At 44.3% G+C, this 25,517-nt stretch overlaps 1 protein-coding gene and 1 long non-coding RNA gene across 5 annotated transcripts in view; one reads left to right on the top strand and one right to left on the bottom strand.

Moving 5' to 3' along the window:
* Positions 1 to 25,517, top strand: part of LOC135417467 (uncharacterized) — a 32,825-nt gene that overhangs the window by 3,653 nt on the left and 3,655 nt on the right. Inside the window, exons 4-6 of one of the 2 annotated variants that reach the window (XR_010432052.1) lie at positions 13,374 to 13,666; positions 15,963 to 16,350; positions 17,274 to 17,492. This is a non-coding gene — a long non-coding RNA (uncharacterized LOC135417467). Of the gene's footprint in view, positions 1 to 13,373; positions 13,667 to 15,962; positions 17,683 to 25,517 lie in introns of those variants that run through there. The other variant, XR_010432051.1, reaches the window with a different exon arrangement.
* The window catches only part of MBD5 (methyl-CpG binding domain protein 5), a 106,837-nt gene continuing 96,645 nt past the window's right edge, over positions 15,326 to 25,517 (bottom strand). For 2 of the 3 annotated variants that reach the window (XM_064661660.1, XM_064661659.1), the window contains exons 13-15: positions 22,200 to 22,273; positions 20,231 to 20,306; positions 15,326 to 18,132 (exon numbers count right to left, since the gene is read on the bottom strand). In XM_064661660.1, coding sequence (XP_064517730.1) covers positions 18,061 to 18,132; positions 20,231 to 20,306; positions 22,200 to 22,273 — 222 coding nt within the window. In that variant the 3' untranslated portion in view covers positions 15,326 to 18,060. Of the gene's footprint in view, positions 18,133 to 20,230; positions 20,307 to 22,195; positions 22,274 to 25,517 lie in introns of those variants that run through there. The other variant, XM_064661661.1, reaches the window with a different exon arrangement.

Here is a 25,517-nt window from a genome sequence, read left to right as displayed (position 1 = left end):
TACACAAAAATAATCAAGATAGTAAGTGTTCAGAAGAATTGTCTTCTGCTCCATGCCAGCTCCAGACTCAGAGGATGCAATTAGGGAAGTGATGCTGATGAATCCACGCTCTCAAATATTCCTGGTGTTGCTGCCATTGTACATCCCAGATTCCAGCCTTATTATTGAGGGATTTGATCTCATGTTTAAGGAAATCTTCACTAGAAGGGAGCCTAAAAGTGTCCAGGAGGCTGGCTTAGTAACTCCAGCACAAGAGAAAGTGCTGAGCTTTCCAGGAGATCCATGAATGGACTAGGGGAGTCTTTTTAAAGGTTATGAAGTCCTTCTTTCTCCTCGTGTCTGAGAACTCTGATTGAAGTGAAAGGAACCTCTGTCCTATTCATTTCAAAGGGGGTTTTGTCAGGAAAAAAGAGCTTGATCAAAGTAGCTAGTAAGCATGCTTAGTGGCTAATGCTCACAGTTAATGTATCATTCCAAACCATTTCTATTTCCAATTATTCCAAGAGTTGAGGGAACTGGCAGCCTGCACATTTTCCTCTTTAAGGTCACCAAAAAAAAAACCTATCAGCCAAAACCTGCAATCTAGAGTGGAATAGCTTCCTGGGAGATGGAAAGCTCTGAATGGAAATGATAAAAAGTTGAAAATGGAGTTAAAATCTCGAGCCCGACGGCAACAGACACCAAATAAAACGAAATAAAAGGGCAGCTCTGGAAATGGCTGATTCCCCATGTTATAGCAGGAAGGTAACGTGATGAAAAGCAGCAGGAAGCTCCTGATTTGAAAGTTCTGTGTCAGGACTATTTGTGTCAAGAAATAGGTTTAAAATGAAAGGGAATTGTGCTTTCTGTGTGAGGGTTACCACAGGCACGGGAGGGCCGGCAGCTCTCTAAAGGAACCTGCTGCAGCTGCTTCCTGTGCTGGAAAATCTCGGATTCCCACTCAAAAAATAAACCTGCTCTTGACTCTAACTGTGTTACCAACAATGCAATTGTGAAACCAGATTCATTTGCTTTGGAATTATCAAGTAAAGCCATTAAGCACCTGTACGAGTGCAGCCCAAAACCACATAAATCTGGGGGTTTACCACAGGAAAAATGTGACTTCACAGTGCAGTGACCAGTGAAGAGGAAAAACATGCTTGTGCCTGGAACCAGAAATATACTGTTAAAAGCAGTACATAATAAGGATTGTATTTATGGCCTTAAGTTTTGGAAAATAGGCCTTAAAGAGAGAGAGATTTATCAGCTGTCATTTAGAAAGTCCTAGCAGAGAAAAATCACGATAACCAATTTCACAAAGGTATACGAATTTATCCCAAAATCTCACACTTCAGGAGGCAAACCCGAGACATTAATTTATTTATTTATTGGAATTTTGAGGAGCTGGGAGCTCCCCCGGCTTGTATTAAAAAATTAAAAATCAAACCCCATCCTGCCACTTAATATATCGATAAAGTCAGAATAGTGGGTTTAAAATCATAGAATCACAGACTGGTTTGGGTTGGAAGGGACGTTAAAGATCATTTAATTCCACGGGCAGGGACACCTTCCACTAGATAAAAGCAAGAAATCAGGAAATATGCCAAGTGTCACTTTTTAAAATACTCTAAAGCCACATTCTTACCTGAAAACCCAACAAACCCACCTTGATAATTGCTGTCTTCTGAGTTAGTGCCCTGGATAGAACAGTTTTTCTTACTGTTTAGTAATGGCAACGTTTTCCCTGCCCACCTTTCTCTGAGGTTGATACCATGGGCTGATCTGGAGTAGCAGCACTCACTGGAGCAGGAATATTCAGTGGAGATTCCAAGAAAATCCAAACCTTGCATGGGCATAGCCCAAGGCTTCCCAAGGTGTCCAGGCAAATGCTTTTCTACCAACAAAACTTGACCTTCTCTAGCAGGGTTTGTTCCTCTATCTGCAAATACCAGACCTTTATCATCACATCTCAGTCTTTTTTTTTCCTTTTTAATCTCTGAAGTCCTCCCACAACCCCTTAAAACCCAAATATGTCCCCAGTGCTTCTCTCCAACCAGGGCAGAACCATTTCCCGCTGCAGAAACGACCCAGGTCTCCTCAAAGCAGTTCCCCTGGTGTCAGCCAGGAGGTGTTTCCCCAGGAGGGAAAGATTTTACTTTTATCTCTCTGATGCAAATCAGAGGGAAGTTTATTGTCACTTGTACGGGAGCAGTGTCATCCTGTGACATTTTTCTGCAAAATGGGGCTGAAAGCCATCACAGAAAAACAAGAGTCTCTCAGCAACGTTGCCGGGCACCAAGAAACAGAAATATTACCTCACTTGCAAGAGGAGTCAAAAGGAAAATGAAAGTGTTACGTTGGAAACAAACAGTGGTGATCCTGTTTTTGTAGTACTCAGGGCACACGTTTGTAATAACAAAAGGAAGTTTTTAGTCCTGGTTGTAAGTTATGCAATCAACATGCAGATTTAAAGATGTATTCAAGCTTCACATTCCTGTACTTCCTTGTCAAATAGGCTTTTTTAAAGAAAACAGTACAAAAAAAGACACTTTCATTATGCAGACATCAGTCACAGCAAAGCTGATACCGTATTCCCACTTCCAAATTGCCTGTTCATTGAAATCTCCTGCTCCACATGCAATCAGATCTCCATAAATACACAAGTGCTTTACAAGAGCTGCTCCAGCAAGGTCACACCTTTACACCAGCTCTTGCTTCCTCAGGGACAACAGTGCTCAGCTCAGGAATCTCTTCTGCTGCACCAGCACCAAACACATCCTGGGATCGTGGCAGCTGGACATGGGGCCCTATGGGGGGACTGCTGAGTGGTGCTGAGTGAGAATCTCATCCTGGGCTGGGGTTTTGAGCATGAGAAGCCTATTTTTATTTTCCAGACCTGGTGGCCACTTTCATACCATTAAAAAGTGTGAACAGTCAGTCCTCAAGAAAGTGATTGGGATCCAGAGGTTGCTTCTTGCTTCTTTCTTGGTTTCTTTTAGGTTGGACATCAGAAGGAATTTCTCCCTGGAAAGGGTGGTCAGGCCCTGGCAGGGGCTGCCCAGGGAGGTTTGGAGTGCCCAGCCCTGGAGGTGTCCCAGGAAGGCCTGGCCATGGCACTCAGTGACAAGGGGGGCATCGGGCACAGGGGGGATTCCATGGGCTGGGAGGGCTTTTCCAACCTCAGGGATTCTGGATTCTTAAATAAGAGACCGATGATTCCACATTGCTCCCTGAAAAGATGGGAGAGGTTTGCCTGTTATCCCATGCAGCTATTTCACTCTTGTGCTTTTGGTTCACAGTCAAACTCTGTGGAAGGAAGAGCAGTGAGTTTCTTCTGGAAGCTGGAGATGGGCTTTTGGCAAAGGCACGGAGTGACAGGACAAGGGGGAATGGCTTCCCACTGCCAGAGGGCAGGGTTAGGTTGGATATTGGGAAGGAATTCCTGGCTGAGAGGGTGGGGAGGCCCTGGCCCAGGTTGCCCAGAGAAGCTGTGGCTGCCCCTGGATCCCTGGAAGTGTCCAAGGCCAGGCTGGATGGGACATGGAGTTGAGGAAAGGCCAGTTTGGAGCACACGCCAGCCCAGTGCCCAGAGAGCTGAGTCATCAGGAAAAGGGAAGTTTGGGGCCTGCACAGCCCCTCAGGCTCCCTCACTGTGTGAATGGAGCCAGGCACGCCTTGGGGAGCCTCTGTCTCACCTCAGATTGGTCTTAGAGGATATTTTCACACAGCTGAGTCTAACTGTGTCTTCCTCTAAGGCTGAACTTGAGGCTGGATATGTAGGAGCCTCCTCTGTGTGTCCCAGACTCAGGTCTGGAGCACAGACAGAGCAGGACCCTCTCACAACATTTCTCTGAAGTTCACTAAAAAAAAAAAGGAAGAAAAGAGTGAAAAGTGGGAACTGATTTGTGGGCACGGGATAGAGCAGGCAGGGAAAGAGGACACTGCTGGAAGTGAGGGAAAGGTGATGCCTTCAAACTCTTGAGTGTTCACACGTGAGCCTTGGACGCTTGGAAATTAAAATTATGGATAACTCAGGGTAGCAATAGGATGAGAGGTCAGAGTCTTAAGCTGCACCAGGGGAGGTTCAGGTTGGACATCAGGAGGAATTTCTTCACAGCAAGGGTGATTAAATATTGGAATGGATCCAGGGAGGTGGTAGAGTCTTCACCCCTGGAGGTGTCCAAGGAAGGACTGGATGTGGCCCTCAGTGCTCTGGGCTGGGGGACAAGGTGGGGATGGGGCACAGGGGGGACTCGATGATCTCAGAGGTCTTTTCCAACCAAATTGATTCTGTGCTTCTATAACTCTGTAATATTTGTGGAATATTTGTGGTTCCTGGGTAGAAGCTTTCTCAGGGCATGCAAACACCCAACTTCCAGTGATCCCAGGTGATCAGGGAAGAGGCTGGATTTACCAGAAAGCCAGTGCAGAGAGGAGCAGCATCAGCTGAAAACAACTTGGAAGTCTAAGAGAACATAAGAGGTGACCAAACCACGGGGGACCGTTTCTGAAGCACCTGCACAAGTGTAGTTAAACCTCATAGAAAAGCAGTTGTCACCATTTCCCTTTCTGTCCAGGTCACCCCACGATGAGCCAATGCAAGACCAACTCCTGGCCTGCTTTACTCCTCACCACTGAGCCTTTGGAGGCTCCAGCAACCTTTGTGCAAGACATCCCACGCCTGCTCGTGGGAAAATCAGGGAATGACGGGGGCATGACGGGAGTTTCTAACCCTGAAATCCTAAATAATGCCCACGAGATTACAAATCAGGACACTGGTGCTTCTGGCTGCTCCAGGTGTGGCAAAAATGCTCTCAGACAAAAGAGCGGCCGGGTTTGGGAATGTTCCTGCAAGTACCCGAGCAGTGTCACCAATTAATCATTCTTGGAAACAAAGGAGAAATAAAGGAGTGGAAAATAATGCCGTTATATAATAGGAAAATTACATCAGAGTTTCAGTATAAAACTTCAATTGAAGAAATACAATAGTTTTTTTTTCAAGGAGCCCAAATTAATCCATTCCCGTTTTCCCCCAAGAATTCGGTGGTTGGTTAAGGAATTTCTTTTGCACAATTCTCTCTTGATTTTAAACACACAGACATTTTGTGAGCTTTTCCTGAAGTCACAGGTTAATCCTTCGGAGGAAAATGATCCACAAATCCTAGGAGTGTCAAGGAGTTGTAATCCCAACCTGCCTGGATTATCCAAACTACATTTGCAAGGTGCCAAGCTTAAGAAAACACTGCCCTCGTGTCACCTGGGACATATGAAAATATTCCAACTTGGGTAGTTATGGTTCCATCCCCAGCTTCCCTTTCCTGCTGGCACCTCTTTAATGACAGGTTTTGTTCTGCTCCATTGCCAGTTGGAAAGGGAACAGGTTCTCCCTCTGACAGGGCAACCACAACAAGGAGCTGTAGGTCTTGGCACAGGGTTGGGGTTATTAATTTGCTGAGGAACAGCTCCTCCATCCCACTGAGGGCAGAGCCTTGGTCAGGCTTAACCAGCACCTCTAAAGCTTTTCCTTTTCTCCAGCTGGGAATGAGAGTGGAGCCGTTGTCTCTATGGCATCAGGAGACGGGATGATAATTTTCCCAATGGATCCTGCTGTGGTTTGGCTGTGGTTTGCCAGTCTCATTCCTGCATTTGGCCTATTCCCATGGGCACATCATTGTCCAGGATGTGCTCTGAATATATTAAATAGAATGGATTTTTCTCTTTCTTTAACCATACCTGTGGTCTGTCAGCAAATGCACCTCCAGAGTCATTTCACTGCAATGGTGTAGGAGCTGGAGCTCTGGATGGATCCAACCAAACCCCGTTTCCATCTGCCATGGGATTTATAACCCGATCCTCCACCTCCGTTCCTGCCCTTCCTCTCAGCATAATTCCACAGGTGTTCTGTTCTAACTATTTTTGGAAATGCTTTTATTTGCATTACCTATTTTGTGTTTGGCTTTAAAATTCTAATTTCAGCTACATTCCTGTTCTTGCTCAGGGCAGAATGGCCCCGTTAATGTAAAGAGCCATATGGTGGCAGCTGAAAAGATTCAGTGCAAATTTGATATTGGCATGAGGATCAAAAATATCAAAAAATCCTCGGGAAATGGGGATTTGGTGTCAGCAGTGGCAGAGCAGAGGCTGTGGTGATGCTGAGACCTGTGGGTGGTGGTGGGCAGGGGTTTTGTTACTCCAAAGACTCCCAAAAGTCAGGATTTAAAATTAATTTATAAATAGACTTGACAAAACAAGTTTAATGTCAGGTAGCTCCTTTAGGTCTGCTGCTGACAACGTAAGTTCGTATTTTCCCCCAGAATTAACAGAATTTTTCATTCTCTGGTTTTGCTTTGACAAGTTTTCAGTATAAATCTTATCTATGTAAATCTTACGTGCAACCTTTCCAGAATATATTCCAAAAAATATCTGCTTTAAGCAAGGGCTTAATTTAAGCCTGACATGTGATTTGCTAAACAAACTTATGACTAAGGCAACACCGAGTTTGTTCAGTGGGACCAAAATTTGCTCCAGAGTGAATCATCAATGAGTAAGAGTGATGCTATCTGGAGTTTTGATCTAAGCACAGATTTGAATAATGACCTGGATTTTTGGAAGAGCAGCTAACTAAGCAAGAAAAGGGGGGGGGGAATCTGTGAAGAATTCTGTGGTTGATATCACTACCTATTTTCAGCTGTATGAGTCAGGGAGCCATCACATGGATCTGCACAGAAATATCAAAGCAAATCCCACTTCAAACCCACACCACTTCCCAATATATCCCCTCACTCATCGATCCCAAAAGCCAGGGAACGTCTATCTGGCTGAAATAAAAGCCAGAGGGATCAGAGCTACAGCAACAATGAACTTTCTTAAAACAAAGCCTCTAATTTTCTGTGCAGCTCCTGCCTCTGCTGATCTGCAGCCGAACCAAGAAGGAACAGGCAGTCAAAAAGTGCCACTTGCTGAGCAGAGTAAGTGGAGTCTTCACTCTCTGCAGAGACCCAGGGAGGAAAACTGTGTGTCAAAACTGCCCAAAAAAATTGTCTAGGTGGACAGATATGGGCAAATATGGGCAAATATTTGCACCTCGTGCAAATATTCCTTAATAACAACGATTGAAAGAGCTACAGCTGTCACACAGGGCCTGAAACCCAATGTATTTCTCCAATATTAGAAGCTTATTGGGATATAAATATGAGATACCTCTGGATCCACGGGAGGAACATCATCTGGAGTCGTTCATATCATGAAACATGAAGCCAATTCCGGTGCTGGAGAAGAAAACATAACTCAATCTGTTGCAGAATATTTTGTCAGAATCCCATCCTAGGAGAAGATGAAGCTTTGACAGACTTTCTCTTTTTTTTTTCCAGAATATTCTGAAATGTTTTGCAAGTTGCTGCCAGATGTAAAAGGAAATTAAAAGAAGGATTTAGGCAATAGTTTAATGTGATACTCAGAATGGCAATGCTGGAAGATGAAAAAACACATTGTTTTGGACTTTTATTTCTTTCATTCACCAATAGATTTGTAAGTCCTACCATCTTAGGACACCCTGCTCTTCTCCTATAGGTTATAAACCCCTATAACTCAAGATTATTAGGATCTCCCCACTGCAAAGAGGATTTAGCTGTGGATTAACAAGCAAATGAAGAGGAGAAGAGGAAAAGGACACCGGGTTGTCTCGTGAGTCCATAATGTGGTGGTCGGTCAGTGGTTGACCTCGATGATCCTGGAGGTCTTTTCCAACCCTAATGATTCTGGGATTCTCTGATTCTCCCTTAAGCTTGTGCTGGGAGCCAGACTAACCAGAGCTGGTGATCAGGAAACAATCAAACACCAGGAGAAATTGGTGCTTTAGGGAAAGCGATGCAGGAAAACTCCGACTGGGAAAGTGCTGGATGACAGGACAGGGATGTGGCAGAGTCAATACCTCCAGCAACATAAACAGCACCAAAAATCAGCCCATTAGCAGCTCCTTGTTCTGTGATTATGCATTTACTTGCACAAGGTCACACAACAACATCTCCACAAAAGGTTGAGGAAATAATTCAAGTCCATTTGGCTTTAGTTGAGAAATAATGTTTGGTGTGGGGCAGACCTAGTGATCATGGAATCATGGAATGGTTTGGGTTGGGAGGGACCTTAAAGATCATCCCATTCCACCCCCTGCCATGGGCAGGGACACCTTTCACTAGCCCAGGTTGCTCCAAGTCCCATCCAACCTGGCCTTGGACACTTCCAGGGATCCAGGGGCAGCCACAGCTTCTCTAAGTTATGGATCAGGACTCCATAGTGTATAAAAGATGCTTTTCAGAACAAAAACAGAGTCAAAGCTTCCAAAGATGGGAAATGTGAGTGAGGAAATACCCGTGCCATGTTATTCCAGGGCAAACCACACTGTTCCATGCAGGTTGTTTAGGAAGCAGCTGGAGCTGCTGTTTGGAAAATACATCCCTCTCTCTACCATGGGCAAATCCACATCTCAACAAGGGGCACATTCCTGCATGGAGCTGCCAGGTGCCTGCCACTGCACCAGGACTGGCAGTAAGAATGGCACAAGCAAGTCAACCACCTTTAATTTAATTTAATTAAGGCCATTGCCTTAATTATGGGCATTAATGCACAAACTGTGTGGCACAAGCTCTAGGTTAAGTGTCTTCTTGTATAGCAAGGTTAAATTTCATCTTAATTTTTTTATATTAATGTCTTGCATTCTGCAATCCGGTGCCTCATACTAATTCTAGTCCTAAACAAGAAAAGCTGGGCTTTTAAAATCAGGTCTGATTAACTGGAAACAACCAACAACCAGTTCTAGACACCAGTTGACTCCAATGGGAGCACAAGCTCCAAGTGTGGCTCCGATGATCTGAGGGGATTTAGGAGAGAAACAGCCACGTACCACCAAGACCACTGGGAAGTACCAAATCCCAGGTACAACAAATCCCCTGTTTTGGCCACAAACAGCTGCCAAAACAAGCAAGGGATTGGAGAAATGATCAAATGGGAAGGGATGAGAGGTGTGTGCCTTGTTTGCTCCCAGAGTGAGAGCTGGAGAGGGATGTGATTGCTGGCTGTGGAGGTATCAGTGACAACACATCCAGGCAGAGAAGCTGAACAACCGTCAGAACGAGGACATGTGGATGAAAAACAACTCTGAGGTTGGAAATCAGGAGGTGATTGCTACCATGGGATGATGTCCCAATCAGAGCAAAGGGGAAAAAGTCAAATATGGTCTGATGGAGCTTAAAAACTGCCCAGGAATGCGCAAAGCTCGATTTGGTGGCACTGGCTGGTGCTTCCCCACAGGCACAGCCCTTCCACCACCACTTTGGGACTAGAAGTTTTGCTTTTAAGCATAACCTTTTAGCCTTGGTGATGCACAAAATGTGCAAGGTCACCTCCTGGCACGGGGAACCGGAGCTGTGGAGCAGCTGGGAAAAGAAAATCAGCGAGACCGAAGGGAGAAATAAATTTCCAAATGCCTTTGGAAGCCTTTGTGGAACAGCAATCCAATTTCCATGGAACACTGAAGGCCTGACCCAGACGTGTGAGCAGGTAACTCTGGCAAGAGTCCTCAGCAGGGTGGGTGGGAGCAGGAACAAATTTAGCTGGGTTTGCTTTGGAGATCAGACTGTGCTCATAACACTGTGCTTAGAGGATGCTCTAGAAAAGATTCCAAACACCCCCGTGTTTCTGAATTCCCTGAAACACTGAATAGAAGCAATTGTCTGAAGGAAGAGTTCTCTCAGATTTCAAACACAAAAAGATAATGTGCAACTTGAGTTAAAAGCAGCTATTTCGAGACAAGACAACTTTGGTTTCATGGTTATTTACCTGATACAGCGGGTCCTGATGACTTTCTGCAGCAGATGGTTTAAAAGAAACCTTGCTTTATAACTTATTTTTCTGAGAAATGTAAACTTTGAGCTGTTTTACTTATTCTTTGGTTCCAGAAACGAGCAGGAGAGAACATGAACTTCTGACCAGGAGTTGTGCCTTTACCCGGGCTTGGTTTTATTGGAGAATGAAGCTGAAATAAACTTCTTTGAGAGTTAAGATTTAGAACTTAGGAGGCCCCTAACTCATGCATGTTTTCAAGGAGAAATCTCATTCCTTCTTTTAAGAATCATTAAAAAAGCCCACAAACAACACCATGGGCCTGATAGTAAAGGCCAGATAATCAGTGACAGCTCTGTAACACACATTATTAATCCTGCTTGGGGAACATCCTGAGATTAGCTGGATGGTGCCCCAACAGCTGGATTCAGGGATGAGACACAGGGATAAATCTGCCTTCCCTGTAAGTGGGAACAGGAGGGCTGAAGGATGGGAATGGTCCCTCCCTGGCCTGGCCCAGCTCATGCTGAGAAGTCTCCTGGCTCTGACCAGCCTGTGGAACATTTGCTCTTCTGAAAGCATTTGACACATCTGAGATGTTCATCTCCTACCAGTTTTCAGATCAAAATCAGGAAGCCATTACCCTTTGCTTTCATTTAGTAACTGCACTCATTTTGCTGCAGGTCCAACGATCCTCCTGATACACTTCATTCCCTCCTGATCCATTATTTTATTGGATACTTAAGTCACCCTTATCAGGCAGTTAATAAGAGGATCGTTGTTGATAATTAATGGCAACATCTTCCTCTGAAAACTAATTAATAGAAATGCAGCATCCATGTCCTCTGGAATGTGGCTCTGTTGGAATATCTTGCTAATGAAGCCTTGGACACTTCCAGGGATCCAGGGGCAGCCACAGCTTCTCTGGGCAACCTGGGCCAGGGCCTCCCCACCCTCCCAGCCAGGAATTCCTTCCCAATATCCCATCTAATCCTACCATCTTTTAGTTTAAAGCCATTCCCTCCTGTCCTAGCATTCCATGATTCCACGGAGGACGAGCGTGCAGGCGCAGCAGAGGGAGCTCAGTTCGGGGGACAGACGCGATAACATCTTGTCGTACACACGCCGTAATTAATTTTAATTTACTTAATTAACAATTCAGTCTTTGGGGAAGGAAGATGAAAAAGTTCCTTCATAAAGTGACAATGGGTGATTGTTCTCGGCTTCTTATCCTGGAGGCACTGGGGATAATGAGAGCCGGGGAAATACTTGGATAGATTGATTATATGGAGGGGATGGGAGTCCTCCGGCACAGGGCACCTCCTCCCCCTTCCCATCTTCCCAAGGAATTCAACTTGGGGTCAACACACGGAAAAGTTCTCCTCAAAATCCTATTTCCATTTGAAGACTCACGGTGTGAGAAGTCGGGTACGGATTTAACCTCTGCCAGAAATAATCATCCCTTCGCCAAACTCTCAATCAACAGACAACAGAAGCCGGGGAAATGATGCTATTAAGATCTGAAGGTGGAAATTCCCAATCCTTTTCCCTGGCACACATAAAAATAAAAGGATATAAAAGAACTCCGGCAGATGCAGTGTCATATGGAGTCGCTTAATGGCAACGCTCAGCCTTCCAAAAGGAGATTTACATCCACAGTCGCTCCTAAAGCTTGACATTTGCGTGGAATAATTCAGAATTTGCTGCTTGCTGGGCTTTGTTGCCTTTCTTACACCCCTCAGTGGTGTTAGTTCTGCTCTTAGCAAAGCCCATCCCTTCTAACACATGCAGATAGTTTGTTGTTACTCCGCAAAGCTCGGTTCTGTGTTCTGCTAAACCCAGCTTAAAACTGCCCCCTCGAGGACTCTTTGCCTGTCACAGATTTAATTTGCACCATTACTGGGCTTCAGCCTAATTCCCCCACAACTATTCCAAGTATTTTAACAAGGATCACATGTTGGACATGTGTTTCCATGCCTACGTGTGTCCCACTTCAGGACAAACTCATTCCACCTCGCTCCTTGTACGGATGCAAACGAGGTGCTGGCAGGACATTCCCATCCTGCAGATAAAAGGTGTTGGAAGCTACATCTGGATCCAGCAGCTGCCCAAAAACTGGTCCCAGTGGGTGCTAAAGCAGGACTTTATAAGCAGTTTTATAAAAGTTATCGTCCTATTTTATTTTAATTTTATTTATTTTAGGGTTGCAAATACCAAACTTGTACTTCCATAAATGTCCTAAGTTTGTTCTCATTTTTAAAAAGTATTTAAAAAAAATTGTTGTACTTATTTAGTTGATTTCTAGCACTTTATTCTATTTTTTTTTTCATTCTGTCATAACCAAGTTGTTCATTACAAAGGTTTAGGCAGTACCAGGTTTTTCCTGGCACTTACTGTGACACCTTGGGAAGCAGTTGCTGCCTGTGTGGGCCTGTGGGCTCTGCTCCATCTCCCACTTTCCTCTGAGAAAAATCTCAGAGAGGTTTCTTTATTAAATCCCAGACTGGTTTGGGTTGGAAGGGACTTTAAAGCTCATCCCATTCCACCTCCTGCCATGGGCAGGGACACCTTCCACCAGCCCAGGTTGCTCCAAGCCCTGTCCAACCTGGCCTTGGACACTCCCAGGGATCCAGGGGCAGCCACAGCTTCTCTGGGCAACCTGGGCCAGGGCCTCCCCACCCTCCCAGCCAGGAATTCCTTCCCAACATCCCACCTGTGATCTCCTATTTGTTATTTTGGTTGATGAAACTCTTAAGGTGGATGAGACCAAGTCTGGGAACTGCAGATTCTCCTTTTGGTCACAATCAAACAAATGAAAGACAGGATGGGATAGGATGGGATTGGGTAGGATAGGACAGGACAGGATGGGACAGGACAGGATAGGATAGGACAGGATATAGGATAGGATAGGATAGGATATAGGATAGGACAGGATATAGGATAGGATAGGATAGGATAGAGAAGAGAGGATATAGGACAGGATAGGATAGGATAGGATAGGATAGGATAGGATAGGATAGGATAGGATAGGATAGAGGAAAGGATAGGATAGGATATAAGACAGGAGAGGATAGGATAGGATAAGAAAAAAGTTTCCCCTGATTTTTCAGGGGTGAATCTTCCCTTTTTCCTCAGCAGCAGAGAGCTCAATCCCACAATTGAGAAAGATAATGACAAACCCCAATAATTTTTGTGTTATTTTTGAGACATTTTCTGTCCCTGGAGAAAAATCAGCGAGAGGAGCAAGAAATGATTTTCCTGGAACTGCAAACGAGCGGTGTTTCTATCAAGAGTTTGGAATTGCTTCTCTTTGAAAGAGGCTTGAAATGATTGTGATTTGATGAGATGGGAACTTGTGAAGTTGGATTAAGAACATGTCCATCCCATAAACCTGTTTTCTGTCTGAAAAGTTGGGTCCTCACAGCAAACTCTGCAAGACCCCCGTGCAGGTTCTGTGGGTACGTGCGAAGCAGAACCCAGCTGAGCAGGAACTGGGTGTATTTTTGAACCCAAAGTATTTATTCTTCCCTATTTATTCCATTTATTCTTCCATTTAGGGAATTATTAGTGCCCAAAGGACTCACCTGCAGCGTGGACCTGGATGTGGATGTGGCTGGAAAAGCCTGTTCCCCATCCCACTCTGTACCTGGTTTAGCTCCATTCCCAGCCGGGCCCAACCCACGGCTCAGCTGGATCATTCCCTCATCGGGATCCATTCCTGCCTGGAATTCTGAAACACCAGTGACAGTGGTTCTCCTGGACTTGTGTCAACCTGTGCCAGTGCTTTCCTGGGATTTGGACACAGGAATAGGTGAGGATGCTCTTCCTTCTCCACCCCGCTTCGTCCCGTGTGAGTACATCAAACCCCTTCCCATCTCCCAGACCTTTTCCAAAATAGGCATTTCCAGAAAGAACTATTCTAAATATATATATATATATATAATTTGTTTCCTGTTCTAAATCCTAACTCCTCACCTTCTGTTGGGATGACAATTCCAAACACTTTTCCTGACAGATGGAATCTTTTGCAGGGGATATTTCAAATCAAATCTTCCATTTTAAAGTTTGGGTTTTTTTTTTTCCTTTTTTTTTTTTTTTAAAGCAACAACAAAAATTGCTTTCAAGTGTTGGCAGCCAAGGGATCAATTGTAAAACCTGGCACAGAGAAATGAGCCGTGGGGGTCCGATTTCCCACTGCTGGGCTTTCAAATACAAATATAAGGGATCACCAGTCCAGGTTAAACCGGAGGTGGCCGGTGGGAATTTCTGGGGAGCACAAGGATAACCAGAGACACCAGGAGCGGGGCAGGAGTGCTTGGTGGGCTGGTCTGGGGTGTCCATGGAAGCCCCTCAGCTCGTGAACTGAGAAATTTATTTTTGGGTAGGACTTTTTTAAAGCCTCAAAGTGTTTCTGCAGCATGGATTTGCCCCTGGAGCGAACCGAGGGGGAATTCCTCGCAGGGAATATTGAACTGAACGACCTGTTGGTGTGTTTGGGATTCCTGGAAATCTTGGGGATTTTGGGGGGGGATGCTGAAATGCGGATGTTGAGCTCAGCCTGGTGGGAACAGCGGAGTGAGGGGTGGGATGGGGGGCGTTTTGGGTGTTCCTGGGATGTGCCCTGTGAGCTGGGATGAGCTCCCACAGCCACCGGCTCCCTCAACTTACCCGTCGGACGCCGCCGCCGCCGCCAGGACCTCCATGGCAATGCCCAGCTATGGGATTTGCAGGGTCAGCTGTGCATTCTCTCGGCCTTCACGGCCCTAAATAGCCCTCAGCACTGCTGGTTGCTATTTAACCTGGCACAGGTGCCCTGTTTAAGGCCGGGCATCCCACGGTGGCACCGTGCAAAGCCATCGGAACACGGAGTCCCTGCCCCGAAGAGAACAGCACAGGAACTGTTTTTTCTGGTGATTTAATCATAATATTGACAACTTTATCAAAAAATTACAAAACTGATATTAAAAAAATCCTCTAATTCTTAGTAAGACTAGAATGGGTTTGTTTTTTTTTTTTTTTTCTTTCTTTCTTTTTAAAAATAGAAAAGCACTTTTTATGCTACGGCTCTTCTGGAATTCTCACATTACAACCCTACATAGCAAAATACAAATTGTAGCTAAGAAAGGTACCAGTCCTAAGGTAATTCAGTCCACCACGAGCCCTCTAATATCTCTAGACCATCAAACTCAGGGACTCCAAAAGGATATCACATCACTTAGAAACCTTCTGCAAAGCTGATTGAGGAAAGACCTTTAAATTTTAAGTTCCTTTTAACCCCTAAGACCTTAGACTGTGAGGAAAACAGACCTGGGACATCAGAGGTGGGGTGGGTTTGGTTTTTGGTTTTTTTTGCCTTTTTTTTCTTTAATTTTCCAACTATGTGAATTTTAGTTTTGCAGCTGACACCAGCCAAAGGTTTTCTGTCAGAACACGAAGAAAATCCATCGGAATGAATGAAAAGATTTTCGCTGTTGTTCCGTTTATGGTGTTCACAAAACGCACCATAACAGAAAGAGGAATCATTTCCTTTAATTTGAACGTCATCTGAATGACTCAACCACATTGTCACCCACTCAGCAAAAAGAAAGCATAATAAATAAATAAATAAATAGACAAGAATACGTAACACTTTTACATCCTCAAGGAATCACGTCGTTCCCTAAAATCTACCGAGGTCCTGATCGACGCCGTGGGCTCGCTGTACTCAGCCACTTCACTTTGGGGTGATTGTGCCATATTAATGACAAATAAAGTGGTGTTCCACTTGCCACAATGGAGTATTTTTTTCTTTTTTTTTTTTTCTTTTTTTTTCTTTTTTTTTCCCCCCTCCACCTTTTAAATATAGGAATTCTCTCTTAAATTAGAAAGTAGGCAAAAAGTACTTTTTTTTTTTTAAATTTTCCTTTTTTTTTAAGTCTTCTATTAGAAAAAATAGAGATTTCTTAAACAAAAAAATAATAAGGTAGAAAGAGAAGGGTTGGGCCTCCATCAAAAAAGTAGATTATGCTTTAATGCAAAGAGAAAGAAATGGCTCTATGGGCAAAATTCAAGTATGAGTGACCAGTTTTTTTAATTGTAAAGTCGGTGCAACATTTTTTGAAAATGTTACAACACTGCACGACCTGTAACGCTCACAATATTTACAGGAACTGCTTACACCAAACCAGGAAAACTCGGCAAGAGAGGAGAAAAAAATCGGTCTGGACTGAAAGCAAACTACTCCTGCCCCCCCAGCAGTGCCGCCATCCACCGAGGGAAGGGAGGGCCATGGAAACACCGGGAAGTACAACACCTAAACGCTCCCAGGAGCTTGGACACAGCTCTGGGATGGGGTGGGAGGCAGCGGGGGCTCGGGGAGCCACGGACACGCCCGAGGGACACCGGCGAGCGGAGCGACGTGGGACGGAAAAACGGGAGCCACCGCACCCCAAAAGAGCGGGAATGGGAACCCAGCGGAGCAGGGCCATGGAGCTGCCCCACGGAGCCGTGGGGTCCCAGCCGGGCCGGAGGGGACGAGCCCGGAGGAGCCCAGAGGTAGGTGCTGCGTGCCCGGGAACGCGGGAGCCCAGCCCAGGGAATCGTCATCCTCGGGGTCATTCCTTCGGACACGCACCGTGGGACCTGGGACAGGAGCAAGGAGTTGGGATCCTGGCGCCCTGGAGACCCCAGGGAGCTGATCGCTGCCAGTCCTCGCTAGAGAGCGACACCGGGAATGCGGGGGGAAGGAATCTGAGGTAAGTGGTGATCCCGGATGAAGGACTCCACCCCGGGACTGGGAATGGTGAGCAGAACTATCCCAGGAAGCCTCGAGGATGCCACGGCTCCCCTCGCCATCCCCACCGTCCGTGGGGAAAAAGAAAAATGAAATCCAATGGAAAGAATGTTGTGCTACACTCCCGTTGGTTAAGTTTATAATGGCTCATAGCTTTAGACTTTTAAATCTGTAGTGTATTAATTTCTTCTTTTTTCTACATATGTTTCACATTTCTCACTTAATATAACATAAATAATTTGGTTAATAGATTTAACCTGCGCATTTCAGCCACATTAATATATATAAGAATCTGTTAATGGTATAAATAATTCTTTTTAAATAAAATAAATCTGATATGTTACATAATACTGATAAAAATCACTGCTGCTAATAAGTTTTGTAAGCCACCCTTAACTCCTTTTTGTGTTTCAATACCGAGGGATGGATAGCGGGATTACCTTTTCCAGAGCATTGCCCTTCCATTCTACTGCCAAACCAACTGGAACCAACACTGATCCCTTCTCAAAGCAGGGCCTCTGCCCCCCTGCAGGGTTAATGAAGTTAGAGAATCTCAGCTAATTAATCCAGGGGGTCAATGTTACGGGGGGGTATCGACTGGTTAGTTCCTCAGGGGGCTCTGAAACCTCACCTACAGAAATGCTTGACTAAAACAGGCCTCCTACTGCTCCTTTGTCCTCTTCAGTCCAACCTACAGCATCCTACTGGAAAAGCTACGGAAACCAAAAGCAACCGATGGCTGCGGCCTTGGAATTCTCCATCAGAGCTGCGATCCCACATCCCATGAGGAATCTGCACTCTCCTGCAGGGACCTGAGTGGAGCACAGCACTTCCAGGCAAGGTTCATTCCAAACAGACAGGATCCATGAACACTCAGTGGCGTGAAGGGGATGTCATAATTAAGGTATTACATAATCATGCCTTCTCTCTGCTGTTAAATACAAAAACAGCATCTTTTACATTATCATATAAAAGCATTTAGGCTGTATTTTTATTTATCACTTTACACTGGTAGTCTCTTGTATGTGTACTCAATAGAAACCAAAGAATTTTGTACACTATTTTTTGTACAATAAAAGATAAAGTGTGCATTAGGTACGCTTGTACATGACAATATTGTACAATATTTACAGTTCAGATATCACCAGGAAATTCTGTATTATCTATATACACAAGGAAAATTTCTCAGAAACATTTGGACTATTTCTTATAATCACAATTTTTAGTATCATAGAAAAAAAAAAAAATCAGTAATCATCTGACATTGTTACTGCAACCATTCCAGATTTCTGATTGGCTTCTCCAGCAACTTCTATCCCTCCTGATCATCCCAAATCTTGTCCCACTGCCCGGCGTGTGCCCCGCTGGCATCGAGCTGTCCCCACATAAATAGTGATGTACCAGCCTAGAGCAATACCTACAGATGGACTCAGTGTTCACAAGTACTGGACCAGTAACAAAGACATTCAATGTTATCTAGAGATCTTCCTCCTCTTGAGTTTTGGAGGCTTCACTTGTCTGTCTCCCTGCGGGATTGGGTGGACCTAAAAATAAGTATATTCACAGGTTAGCAAAGGACAGTGGGCAGGGGGGTCAATGAGCTACAGGGTTGATTAAAGGGCTGTTAGGAAACAGGGCTCAGTATTCCACAGCTGCACAGAAGCCTGAACTAAAGGAACTTCGGGAATTTTGAGGAGCTGGGAGGAAAGGGTTGATGACACATCCCAAACCAGCTGCAGTGCTTGGGAAACCACATAACCAGGACCTGATGTCCAAACTGCAGTTCTGTCAGATGGTCAGTGGCAAAGCTGGAGACCCTGTCAGGACAAGAGCCAGGAGGTGGGAAGCAGGTGGTGAGAAAATGCTGCTGCCAGGGAAAGCCAGGGCAGTCCAGCCCAGGGCTGTGGGGTTATTCAGGAATCATCAGCAAACTCCTCAGCCTGTGCTTCAAAGGAAACAATTCTGAGCCAAGGGCTGGGCTGAGCTGAGAGCAAAACAGTTTTCCATCAGGAGAAACCAAGTGGGAGAGGAGGAGGAGGAGGAGGAGGAAGGCTGGGGCCTGGTGTGGAATTCCACCACCATCTGTTGGCGGCAGCTGCAGCTTCCCAAGAGCAGGAATGGATCCTCTGGCACTTCCTGGGCCCTTCCCAGCTCCTCCAGCCCCCTGACATTCCCTGCCTCTGCACTGGCTCTCCCTCCTGCAGCTGAGGATCCCACACGTTTTCCAGCTCCAACTGACTGATGCCTGAGCTGTAGTAGCTGAAAAAAAATGCAAGTCACTAAAAAGAGAAGTGCTGATTCCTGGGAGTGTTTCTAGGAATGGTAATCTTTATGGAAATGAACCCTGAGCACGAGTTCCGCGCCCGGATAATTAAAATATAAATCAAGATGCTGCACTGACACTCAGGTGCATCAGTTTGGTGTGACAGAGCCACCAGCTCAGCAAATCCACTTCCAGCACAGCAGCTTTCAGTATTCCTGGATTTAGACATGGAAAAGGTGTCAGCAGGATGGTCCAGCCCGACCCCACATCCCTGATTTCATTGTAACAGACCCACAGTCAGACCCTGCTTTCCTGCTCCTTCCCAAGACAGCAGGGAAATGCCTCTTGTTTCAAACCAAAGCTCAAATCCCAGTTTGTAAAATTCAGAAGTTTAAGCAAAATATTTGATTTTGTTATTACCCAGAGCAGCCATTAAAAGTTACTGAAAAACTTATTTAACATTCCTTGGTGGCTCTGAAATCAGCTCTGTTCTGCAGTTATCATTATATCTATAAAGAATATATATATATAATATACATTTATATATATAATATACATTATATATAAATATATACAAAGAAAAATATCTATATTCTTATATATGCACATATATAATTAATATAATATATAGATTATATATAAATACATATAAAGACAAAAGAATATTCTTATATATATATTTCCTTTTTTACACTCCAGAAGCTCCCCTGAAGTGTTACTCGCACTTCCAAACATGTTATAATTAATTACTTGAATAATTAATTACTAATTATAAGATCTGGGAGTTTGCACGTGCTGTGGTAGATTTTTTTTTTTTTTTAAAATTTTCCAGTGGGCTCCAATGAAATTACAACTAAATATGAAGATGAGAACATTATATAAACTAAATTTTATATCAGGAAGATTCTGGACTGAGATAATAACAGTGAATCATGGTAGGAAAACCACTGTTGGATGTGATATTAGAAATACTCTTTTTTAAAACTTACCTTTCAGGGCAATATCTTTCATTTCTCATGAGGAAAACTTTATTCCAAGAGTTTTACATGCAAAGAATGATCCTTTCAAATGTGGTTTCTACTCAAACTGAGAAACAAATGAGCCTGATTTTGTGTCATTAGTCAGAGAAACCCCCTGGAATACGAGTGGCTCCGGGTGGAAATCTCTTGTCAAAAGCAACAAAACTGGCAATGCAACTAAAATTCTACGACTTTTCCCATTTTTCAGAACTACCTGACATTTGCAAACTGTCTTTTAACGCAGGAGAAACATTGAAAATTCCACATTATTGAAGGAAACAGAAACAAAACTGGGTAGGAAGCAACCCAAGCCAACCCTCCCTCAGGGACACGAGCAGGGATACAGGAAAAGGAACTTACATTCCCAGACATTTTGTCTAGTTCACTCATGGCCTCGTGTATAGCAGCTTCTAAATGGTTATTTAGCTTTCCACTTCTAGGAGGAAAAAAATAATGCATCAGTCATTCTGGATAACAGCAAAAAACCCTTAAAAATGAATGATAAACACAGGAACTCCCTGGGAATGTTGTAACTGGGGAGCCTCCCGGGCTGTTGGAGCACAGGCAGGAAGATCAGACCTCTGGATAGTATTATGGGAAGTGAAGCTTGTGTTGGAATTGCTGAAGAAAAGTTAAATACCCTTCTAACTTTAAACAGGTGTTGCATTAATTACCTCAAATATTCCTGGTTTGACCCTGGAATGAGGCACCCCAAGGGCTGTGGGACAGCTGGGGGCAGGACTTTGTTCTTCCAACCCCAAATTACCCCAAGGCACTGAGAGACACTACTATGGGCATCCAGCCCCATATCCTCAGGAAGCAAGGAAGTGCTGTCATCCTTGTTATCCTGCCTTGGAGAGGCAGGAAGGAGAGAAAGAGGAGGAGGAGGAGGAAGAGAACCAGCTTAACCATCTTTATCCTGAGGGGAGGTGGTGGCACAGACAGGGGAGGGAAGGGAACACCTTGTCCCCAGCTGGCACAGGAGACACTTCCTATAAAAACCCTTCCCTCTAATCACAGAATCACAGGATGGGTTGGAAGGGACCTTAAATCTCATCCAGTGCCACCCCCTGCCATGGGCAGGGACACCTTCCAGTATCCCAGCTTGCTCCAACCTGGCCTTGGACACTTCCAGGGATCCAGGGGCAGCCACAGCTTCTCTGGGCAACCTGTGCCAGGGCCTCCCCACCCTCCCAGCCAGGAATTCCTTCCCAATATCCCACCTAAATCTCCCCTCTTTCAGCTTAAGGCCATTCCCTCTCTCTTTAACCAGGAAATCAAGCTCATGAGCTCAGCTGGGATGTTCTTCCTTGGGGGATTAATGACTTTGCCACACAGATCTGGAAGAGTACATGGGAAAATGAGGAAGGGTCCATGAGGAGATACCAAAGGATTTGATCCATCAGATAAACTGAAATAGGGATGATCTTGGAAAAAACAAGCACCAAAACTGTCTATCTGGCATAAAAAATTACTTCTCTTAAGTATATAAGTGACATGTAAATAAAAGTAAAGCTCACAACTTAAAAGGAGGGGAAGAGGGAGAATTATTTAATCTCCCTTATTGAGAACTGACTTGGAATTCTAACACAGATTTAAGGAATATATTTTCCCTGCCACAGCAAATAAGCAGCATCATCACAGAACAAACCCAATCCCAATTTCTACTTTGTCATCCTTTTAGAAACGTCCAAAGGGTTTTTTTTCATCCCCAAACTCAATAATTTTCCTGGTTTTGTCTATCCTGATGCTTCATATCCCAGTATTTGCTGCCTCTATCCTTGTGTTTTCACTAAAAGCTAAAAAGGAGGATAAACCCCACCAGCTCCCCCAGGTCTGACCCAGAGCTCTGCACTGGGTTGGTTAAACACAGCCAGGCCCCACAAATCCTAAAACACTTCCAAGGAAGAGGAAATAATGGGAATGTCTCTGAATAAGCCTGTACAAAAAACCTGAATAAAAAGGGAATTTCTCTGAACAAACCTCTGCCAGAGGGAGAGGGAGGAGAGAAGGACAGAGCTGGTTAAAAAGCATTATTTGGTCACAATAGTTTTGATGTAATGACTTTTTTTTTTTGGTAAAAACTAGAAAATCAGGAATCCCCCCTCAGGAAAGCTCACACAAGCAGGATGACATTTCACAGGGGCTACTGGAACTACCAGGAGAGGCACTAAAAATTCAGATATCCAAGCTCTTGGGTGAGTCTGTGACTCTCAGAACCAACGGGAGGAATCAGAGAACCAACTCCTAAGTTTGCCTTCCCCACAAGGGAAGCAAAAAAAAACTGGGATGATTGTATTTCCCTGGTAAAGAAGGAGGATTTACTCACTTCCTGTTCCTTTTCCTGGCTCGGCTGTAGGCCTCCAGCCCCTCTGTTAGTGTCTTCAGCTTCTCTGGCTCCACCTGAGGGAAGGGATGAACACCAAACCACGTTACCCGGAGCTGCAATCCCCACACATCGCTCCCACCCCCCCTGGAATCTCATCCCAAAAAACCAGGCAGGCACAGCAGCCTCCACCCTGGAAAGCATTAAAACACTGGGACACATAATACAGTCCTTACAGGTGCCCCCAACATCAAAGTGTTCCCATCACCTCCAGTTTCTGGATGGAAAATTGAAGGCCAAATTCCTTCCTGTTCCAGAGGAAAAGCTTTATTTGTGCTTTAGGAATCCAAGACTCCTCACTAAAGGAGTCCTAAAATCAGTTATTTCAATTTTTTTTTAATTTAAGAAGATCCTTTACCAACCTGCTGAGTCAGGGATGGATTTGGGCAAGGGCCAATATTGGTATCTGAGAGTGTTTGAACTGGAAATTCAAGCTGTGGATATTTTAAGCAAGGGGTACCAGTTCATCCCAGCACAAACAATAAAAGCAAGAAGATAATTCATTAATTATATCATCTCTGTAATTTTAGCATTTGCATTCTCCAAACATGAGTCCACTTAACTCGATTATTTTCATCTGGCTCAAGCAACTTCTGCTTGTGAAAACAACCAAATCAGGATTTATGACACACCAACCTAAAGAAAATCTGAATTCTTTTTTACTTTGCTACATCTTGATTGGTATTTTTTAACTGAACAAGAACCAGTTTTTGTGTTCTGACACAGGGAAAATGAATTCTATAAACACAAATTTATTAAGTTTGTACGACCCAAAAATGAGATTGAAATGCAAATTCCCTTCGAACTCAGCCTTTTCAATTACTAAATAATTTATATTCCCCACGGAACTGATGTTTGGATGTGACAAGGGGGAAGTTAATGAGTGAGCAGGTTGTCAAAATCTCTAAAAATACAAGTTTACATCCAATTCCCCAAGTCTTGACTCGGGCCTGTGCTAATGAAATTGGGGAATAATTCCAGGAGTCACTAATGGAGGAATCTGCACGTGGGGAGGTGGGAATTCAATTTCCAGGAATTCAATTCAATTATGCCACAAATTGGAGCGTTTTCCCCCTTAAAACTGTGCTCACTTGTAATGCAAATACTTCCAACAATTCCTCTCCTCGTGGGATTTTGGAAGAACACAAATGCACAGGGAAGAAACAGAACCCATTGGAAACCTGGGGAGCTTTTCCAAGGCTGGGAATTATCCCTTTCCATGTGTATCTAAGGAACAACCTGCAGGGGCTATAACCACCTGCCATGAGATAAATGAGAAGGTTCAAGGGTAAATAAGAATATAAAGAATTAATATCATGTTTGGGTGACAAAGGACTTGTGTTCAGCAACAGAAAGGACTCAATGTCTTCATTACTGGCATTTTGTGATGCCTAGACATTAAAACCCACTTTTTTAAAAGAAGTGTCAAACTACTACAAAACAGGGCATCCAAAGCAAGTCTACCAGATTAATAATAATTATCAGTATCAATAATAACAGCAGTTAATAACAGAATCAGTAGGAACACTAAATCATACACACAGATGGGGTTTCCAGCACGTGGATAAGTCACACCTGTCAGACTAGAAAAGCCCAGTTTAACCAGCCCAGTTTAACCAGCCCAGTTTAACCAGCCCAGTTTAACCCATTAAGAGCAGTGTTTGCCCTGAGCAGACTGACCAAGGAAAGCTCAACAAAGCCTTGGACCTTCCCCTTGTTGCCCTCAAACCCTTGGTCCTGCTCTGGTGATTTGAGGTGGATAACAAACTCATTGATTTAATTGCACATCCTCTGGTTTAGGATGTGTGGATTCAGACTCGCTCCTCTCCTTCCCAGACATCTCTGCTCCTGCTGCTGCACCTCCCTTGGGCTCCTCTGACATCCAACAGCCAAGAGAACAAGGAAAGGAAGGTGCAAGATTCCTCCTTTCTCCTGCTGGGGAAACCCCAGCCTGGCTGCTCTCCAACACACCCATTATTGCTCTGAACACCCCCATGGAAACCAAAATCAAACGATGTCTAAGCCAGAGACCAGGGAGAAGCACAAATCCCAACAGCAAATAATTGTCACAACGCAGGAGGGGCACGTTTGGTACACAAACACTTCCAGAGATGTTTCAGGGAAGCTCCACAGAAAAGAGGATTTCCAGAAGTGCTGCAGGTCACTCCCACCATGAATGTGACTGAAGGGCAGAACTCCTGAAGCCCATTTGGTTTTAAAGGCAATTTCTTTTTGGTTTTCCAGGTTATTTCTCTTGGTTTGGTGTGGTTTTTTTTTTTTCCCTGTATCCCACCTTTCACCCCCAACTCCTGCCCTTTGGAATGGCTGTTCACTCTGTGCTTCTTGATGGAGACAATCAGACACACTTTTAAAAATTTTTTTTAAATTTAAACTGATTAAATTAAAGATCTTCTGATGCCAGAGGTGATCCATGACTTCCTGATGAGGGACTTGAAGTGGTACCTTGACAGGAGCATTCCCAGGCTTTGCTTCCCTGGTTTTTGGGCTTCAGCACCCAATGAAATGGGTGCCACTGGATTTCTCTCACACAATATTCATGGAATGCACACAAACCCCACAAAAACAAAGGAGGCAGGTTTGCACAAAGCAACAACACATTCTGGTGCCCCCAAACCGGGGAGGAAACACGGAATCACCAAGGAATGGAAAGCAAAATAAATTCACCTCTTTACAGGAGTTCTAAACCCAAAACTCTTCAGTTATATCCAACACAATTATACCAGTCACAGAGATGTGGATACACAATTTTGGAAGTTAATACATAAATCCATACTGGGAACATGTGAGAGCCATAACTGTGTTCCTGATTCACACGGGACAGGGATATTGTACATCTGATTTTTCCAGTTTTCTTTAATCTTTAATAGTTTGGGGTCTTCTCCTGTGCCTGCACTTCGTAAACTGACTGGAAATTTGGGGATGTGACCATCCCAAGGACTGAGCTCTGCAGCCTTGTCCTGGTTTGGGCTGGGACAGAGTTACACCAGGACAAGCTCTGGAATATTGTCACCTGCAAAGAGAGACTGAAGTTCTCCTGAATGAGGGTGCAACAACCCCAGTTATTTTATAAGAACTACAAAGATAAAATGTTATACAAGTAGTAGAGACCAGACTTGGAAATATTTACTGTAATAAAGTAACCAATAACTCCTTGATAACTGTATTGCCTGTATATTCCCCCACAAGCACACGATTTGTGGACACAAAAGAAAGGATTTCAGCATGAGAGAGCAAATTTCC

Source organism: Pseudopipra pipra, chromosome 7 (assembly GCF_036250125.1).
Source record: "Pseudopipra pipra isolate bDixPip1 chromosome 7, bDixPip1.hap1, whole genome shotgun sequence".
NCBI classification, from domain to species: Eukaryota; Metazoa; Chordata; class Aves; order Passeriformes; family Pipridae; genus Pseudopipra; species Pseudopipra pipra.
This window is presented reverse-complemented; position numbering and strand designations above follow the sequence as displayed.